The 6,742-nt window shown below is 39.2% G+C and overlaps 1 protein-coding gene across 4 annotated transcripts in view; it reads left to right on the top strand.

The window, feature by feature from the left end:
* The window catches only part of PIK3CB (phosphatidylinositol-4,5-bisphosphate 3-kinase catalytic subunit beta), a 172,440-nt gene that overhangs the window by 147,927 nt on the left and 17,771 nt on the right, over nucleotides 1-6,742 (top strand). For all 4 annotated transcript variants that reach the window (XM_023736020.1, XM_023736019.1, XM_023736021.1 and 1 more), the window contains 2 exons: nucleotides 2,123-2,290; nucleotides 3,325-3,448. In XM_023736020.1, coding sequence (XP_023591788.1) covers nucleotides 2,123-2,290; nucleotides 3,325-3,448 — 292 coding nt within the window. The remainder of the gene's footprint in view (nucleotides 1-2,122; nucleotides 2,291-3,324; nucleotides 3,449-6,742) is intronic.

Raw genomic sequence — 6,742 nt, 5'->3', positions numbered from 1 at the left:
CTAATCTTTTCCTTGTATCCTGTTCTCTTCATTCTCCCTTGCTCCCGAAGGGATGAGACCAGTGGAGTATCTTAGATGGCCGCTCACAGGCTTTTCTCTACATTTCTACGTTTACATCTACATTTCTCTAATGGCTAATGATCGTGAGCATTTGTTCATGTGTCTGTTAGCCACCTGAATATAACAAAGATTATTTTAATTGATAATCTCTTTTACAGAGTGTGTTTTGATAGGTATTCTTATGTATAGCTAGTGAGAATATCAGTTTTCATCTTTCTGACAGACTACTGGCCTTTTCTATATTTTCAGTCACCTCTCCTCAGAGTTGCTATCTCCAGAGAGTTTATGATTCACCTGAGGGGAGACAAGACTTCAACTCAGGAAAAAGAGGTCAGCGTGCAGACTCACTGACGTCACATTAGTGCTTTAACACTTTATTCAGTTATTGTGAACTGTAAAACATACAACAGTTCTTCATCCAAATCAGGCTTCATACCCATTTTCATTTACACAAGAAGCTGCTGCCTGGAAGACCTGTTACATAGTGAGTGACTCCAGAGGCTACAGTAGGTTAAAGGGTTGGTTTTTGAGCCATATAGACCTAGTTTTAAGTCTTAGATATGCGACTTAGTTAAATGTGTGACTTTTGGCAAGTTACTTACATTCCTCTTGTGTAGAATTGGGAACTTACTTTACAAAGATTTTGTTACTAAATTTGTTTATTTATTCAGAAATATTTATTGACCATCTACTTTGACATTTCAGCAAAGATTTGAAAGAGGTAAAGGAGTAAGCCATGTAAATATCTTGGGGAAGAATGTTTCAGGCTGAGAAAACAACACGTATTAAAGGAATGAGAGAATGTTATGTCTCTTGTGTTTGAGAAACAGCAAAGAGGCTAGTGTAGCAGGAAGAAAGTGAGCAATGGAAAGGTAGTAGGAGAGGTGAAGAGGACCAGATTGGATTAGGCCTTATGAGCCATGGCAAGGATGTTGACTTTCACTCTAAGGTAAGAAGCTATTGCAGAACTTCCGATCAGGCAAGTGATATGATATGAGTACATTTTAAATGGATCATGTTAGCTGCTGCATTTAGAATAGACTGTGATGAAGAAGCACCAGGGAGACCTATTAGGAAACTGTTGAATCAGTGAGGTGAGAATTGATGTTGAGTTGGTGGTAATAGAAAGAAGGGTAGAGGTGGAGAAATACTTAGCTTCTGGATGCATTTTGAAAGTAAAAATTAAATGTTGAACATGAGAGAAAGAGAATAGTCAAGGATGACCTTAAGGTTTTGGACTTGAACAACTGGAAGGATGGAGTTGCCATTAACCAATATAATATGTAGAAAGTGCTTAGCCTGGTGCCTGGCACCTATTAGGTGCTCAGCAAAGGGTGGTTCCCTTTCCTCACAATTTAGAGTAAAAACAAAGATCTTTCCCTTTATCTGTTGTGCTTCTGTGCACCCACACCAGCAAATAGAATGTTTCACTAAAATAACCAGATAATAAATTATACATTTAGCTGGCATATTGGAATTCTGGTAAATCACTTGTCCCTGGGCTGGTGTGCCCATTTAGTCTCATATACATAGTTGAACTACGTGTGTTATTGTTTGTTTTATAGGCCTGCCTAATCTTTGACTGAAGGGTGAACGTTAGGAGTGACTTCAGTTCTGAGCTAAAAGGGTGTCCCGGGGCCATACTCTCAGGGTTTCTCCAGTCTCTGTCAGACCAGTAAGTCTGGTCTTTTTTTTTTTTTTTTTGTGAGTTTGAATTTTGTTCTACATTTTTCTCCAGCTCTGTCTGGGACCCTCTGTTGTGATCCCTATCAGCAGTCAGTGGTGGTAGCCAGGCACCATCTAGTTGAGTTGGACTCAGTCTGGTGGAGGCTGTGGTAGTGGTGGTCTATTAGTCCTTTGGACTAGTCTTTCCTTGTGTCTTTGGTTTTCATTCTCCCTTGCTCCAGACAGGGTGAGACCAGTAGACGTAACTTAGATGGCCACTCACAGGCTTTTAAGACCCCAAACGCTGCTCATAAACTATGTCATGCCATTTCAGCTAGATATTGCCTGAGATTATACAGATTACTCTCTATGCCAATTTTTTTTTTTTTCCTTTCAGGATGCTTCCTTATGGCTGTTTAGCAACAGGAGACCGCTCTGGCCTGATTGAAGTTGTGAGCACCTCTGAAACAATTGCTGACATACAGCTGAACAGTAGCAATGTGGCAGCTGCTGCAGCCTTCAACAAAGATGCCCTTCTGAACTGGCTTAAAGAATACAATTCTGGGTTAGCTTATTCTGTTTGATTATGATTGTTCTTTACAAACAGCTAAAGAAATAACTATTCTTCCAGTAAGAATCAGCAGTGTCTTAGAGGAAATATTAGTGTTGTTTATTTATTGCTTCATTTTAGGTTAGATCAAAATGACACACATGCCTGACTAAAGACTTACAGATGGTTAGTATTGAATTCTACTTTATCTACATCAAATTTTAGAGCCATGCAGTATAAAGTTACTATCTAAGAATTTAAGTATTTTTAAAATAACGTATTGAAGTTTTTAAGTACGTTAGCTTCTATAATTATGTGAATGTATGAACTTCAGTAAATTTTGAATAGATTAATTTTATGGGATAGAAGTAAATGAGTTTGTAGACTGTGATCTCTCTAAACTAAAAAAGACAGTGCTTGGAATTGTTATTTATGGTTGTGGTGTTGGAAAAGCACTGATATGCAGAAATTTAAGAAATTCACAATGGGATTGCAAAAGCTCTACAAGTATTTTTGGCTAAAGACTTTTAAGTAAGACTCAAATTTTATCATTGGGAAGATCCAGGGATTTGTACTTGTGGGAATCAGTTTCCATATTTTGATAATAGAGTCTTATCTCTAAAGGGTCTGTTTTACTCACTTCTAGTTGCAGTCAATGATTTAAATGGTTACAACCTCAATAGTTAACTCTTAAACATGGAATTCTAGTCTTGGGTCAAAACTTACAAAAGTGTTCCCAAGCCTCAGCATCGTCCAGCAAAGCCCATTGTCTTCTTTCCCCATCCCCACTGACACACAACTCCCAGGACACAGAAGTTTGAATGGTTAAGGCAGAGTTATCTGATGTCTTTGATGCCAGCCTGCTAACTCTTCTGCCCTGCTTCTGAGGTGATCATGCTCACTCCTTTGGCTGATTCAGCCTGTTCTGCTCCTATGCAGCTCTGTGCTGCAGTTCTTACAATTCAAAAGGAAACAGATGTGAATTGAGTCTCATTTCCCACATTTGGAGGCTGAAAATATTTGTTGCTTCTACTTTTTCTCTTGTTTAGGGATGACCTGGACCGAGCTATTGAGGAGTTTACCCTGTCCTGTGCTGGCTACTGTGTAGCTTCTTATGTCCTTGGGATTGGTGACAGACATAGCGACAACATCATGGTCAAGAAAACTGGCCAGGTGAGCTGCTCCCTGACATCTGCTGAAGTCCCTAGTGGTGCCATTACATATAGCATAATCTCTAGTGAAACTCAAGCAGAGTCTTTAGTGATTCTCAGAATTTCTTTGTCTTTCCTTCAGTTTTCTACCACCGCTCACTTCACATACCATATGCTTCATATATTTATTTGCTTGTTTGCTTAAAGTTAGATGTTAAACATTTATTTGTTTTAAAATATTTTTGTAGTTATTTAAAAGCGACCTATTCTTTCAGTATAAAAATTAAGAGTAGAAGGAGCAGTTGATGTGCTGGATTTGTGAAATTTACAAAAGATGAGTAGTACTAAAAAAATTTGAAATGAACCCCACTTGAGCCATTTTCTCTTTTAGAACATCAAACTTAATCATATCTGAGAGTAGGGAGAAAAGGAGTATGAATAATACCATTTTAGGGAAGGTTATTTATAAAGAAGTTCTTAGTTTTCAAATGATAAATGTCTCATTTTCCAGAGTAGTTTATATTTGTCTATAAAGCCTTTTATATTAAGCAAACGCAGATGAGATGTTTTGGGTAACTTTTCAGCGTAGCCACCCTTGGAATTCCATGCCACTAGATGCATACCAGAATGAAAATCTCTGGGTCCGCGTGCAAACACTGGCTCTAGATGGGACCCAGAATTTTGTACCTCCTGTGAGATTTAGATAGCTCTGACTTGGTCTTTCAGAGTTTGCCCAGGCAGTAAGCACCAAAGTGATCTACCCAGTAGTACGCCTTTTCCCTTTCAGTGTTAGGCCCAGTCCTTTTGAAGGAAAGACATCAACAGATTTGGGGAATGGTAGAAAGCAAGATGGAGAAGTGGCAGTGACTTAGCAAAGCTGGGAAAATGGAAATCTGAATATCTGTAGAGGGGTGTGGTAGTCCAAGGAAAGCTCTAGACTCAGAGGCACCAGGTACTGCTGAAGGTGGGGATGTGGGAAGAGGCTGAAAACAGGATTGGTTGGGAGTTTATATATGAAGCATTTAATTGCTCAAGTTCTTTCACCAAGAAAGAGATGAAAGATTTATTCTCTGAAAAAATCGATTCTCCTGACCAGGTTCCACAGAGACTGAGGGAAAGGTACCATATTAAAAATGGGGATAAAGTAAAAGTTGACAAACTAAACGCTACGATCCCCAGCCACTTCTGCTTGCTTTGTCCAGTAACACTGGCAACCAGATGTTTATCCCATTTTTAGCAAAACCCTAGATGATTCTTACGGAGAAGATCTGATTGATTCCAGTGAAAAGACGTGACAGTTGAGGTCTCTTCCTAGTTGAGGTCTCTCCCCAGTCGCTCTGCAAGTAAGCCCACCAGTCAAAAAGCCTACCATGTACATGGCCAGTTAAGGATTACCAGATATTTGAAGGAAGCCTCTATCATGAAAGATAGAGACCAAAATAAGCAAAATGGCAAAAAAGAAAGGAAAAAAGAACTCTGGGAAAACAGAGTAGCTGCAGTAAACAGAAGATGGTTTAAAAATTTAAAGAAGACATTGCATCCATAAGATAGTAAGTTTCTAATTTTTTTTTTTTTTTGCTTTAAATGTCCCTCATTCTTTTTTAATTTTTTTTTTTATTTTATTGTTGTACTTTTAAGTGCAAGTTTAGAATTCAAGTTAGTCTCTCATGCAAAAATTTATACATACATTGTTATGTGATCCTAATTGTTCTCCCTATACAGTGATAGCACTCTCCTCCTTTCTACCCCTGATTTCCCACATCAATTCAGGCAGCTCCTGACCCTCTCTGCCTTCTCATCTCACCTCTGGATAGGAGCTGCCCGTTTAGTCTCATGTATCTGCTTGAGCCACGAAGTACATTCTTCACGAGTATCATTTTATGTCCCATAGTCCAGTCTAATCCCTGTCTGAAGAGTTGGCCTCAGGAATGGTTTTAGTTCTGCGTTGATAGAGCATCCGGGGGCCCTGCTTTCGGGGTTCCTCCAGTCTCAGTCAGACCATTAAGTCTGATCTTTTTGCTAGAATTTGAGTTCTGCACCCCACTTTTCTCGTGCTCCATCAGAGACTCTCTGTTGTGTTCCCTGTCAGGTTGGTCATTGGTGGTAGCCAGGCACCATCTAGTTCTTCTGGTCTCAGGCTGATGAAGTCTCTGGTTTATGCGGCCCTTTCTGTCTCTTTGGCTAATACCTCCCTTGTGTCTTTGGTGTTCTTCATTCTCCTTTGCTCCAGGTGAGTTGGGACCAATTGATGTATTCTAGATGGCCACTCACAAGCTTTTAAGACCCTAGATGCCACTCACCAAAGTGGGATGCAGAACTTTTTTTTAATAAACTTTGTTATACCGGTTGACCTAGATGTCCCCTGAATCCACGGTCCCCAGAACCTTGACCCTGCTACTCTACCCCTCGAAGTGTTTGGTTGTATTCAGGAAACTTCTTAGTTTTTGGTTTAGTCCAGTTGTGCTGACTTACCCTGTATTGTGTGTTGTCCTTCTGTTTACCTAAGGTTATTCTTCTCTACTATCTAGTTAGCAAATACCCTTCCCCCTCCCTCCTGACCCTGGTAACCATCAAAGAATGTTTTCTTCTATGTTTAAACCATTTCTTCTGTTCTTACAATAGTGGTCTCTTACAATATTTGTCCTTTTGCGACTAATTTCACTCAGCATAATGCCTTCCAGATTCCTCCATGTTATGAGATGTTTCACAGATTTCATCGTTGTTCTTTACCATTGTGTAGTATTCCTTTGTGTGAATATACCATAATCTGTTTATCCATTTGTCTGTTGATGGGCATCTAGGTTGTTTCCATCTTTTTGCTATCATGAACAGTACTGCAGTGAACATGGATGTGCGTATATCTCTTTGTGTGATGGCTCTTATTTCTCTAGGATATATTCCAAGGAGCGGGATTGCTGGATCATATGGTGATTCTATTTCTAACTCTTTAAGGAAGCGCCAAAGCGATTTCCAAAGTGGTTGTACCATTTTACATTCCCACCAACAGTGTCAAAGTGTTCCAGTCTCTCTACAACCTCTCCAACATTTATTATTTTGTGTTTTTTGTATTAATGCAAACCTTGTTGGGGTGAGATGGTATCGCATTGTAGTTTTGATTTGCATTTCTCTAATGGCTAATGATCGTGAGTATTTCTTCATGTGTCTGTTAGCTGCCTGAATGTCTTCTTTGGCAAAGTGCATGTTCATATCCTTTGACCACTTTTTTATTTTTTTTTATTTTTTTATTGTACTTCAGGTGAAGGCTTACAGAACAAATAGTTTCTCATGAAACAGTAGTACACATGTTGTTTTATGA

Source organism: Trichechus manatus, unplaced genomic scaffold (assembly GCF_000243295.1).
Source record: "Trichechus manatus latirostris isolate Lorelei unplaced genomic scaffold, TriManLat1.0 scaffold00084, whole genome shotgun sequence".
Taxonomy (NCBI): domain Eukaryota; kingdom Metazoa; phylum Chordata; class Mammalia; order Sirenia; family Trichechidae; genus Trichechus; species Trichechus manatus.
Note: the sequence above shows the minus strand (reverse complement) of the source record. Positions and strands in the feature narration are given on the sequence as shown.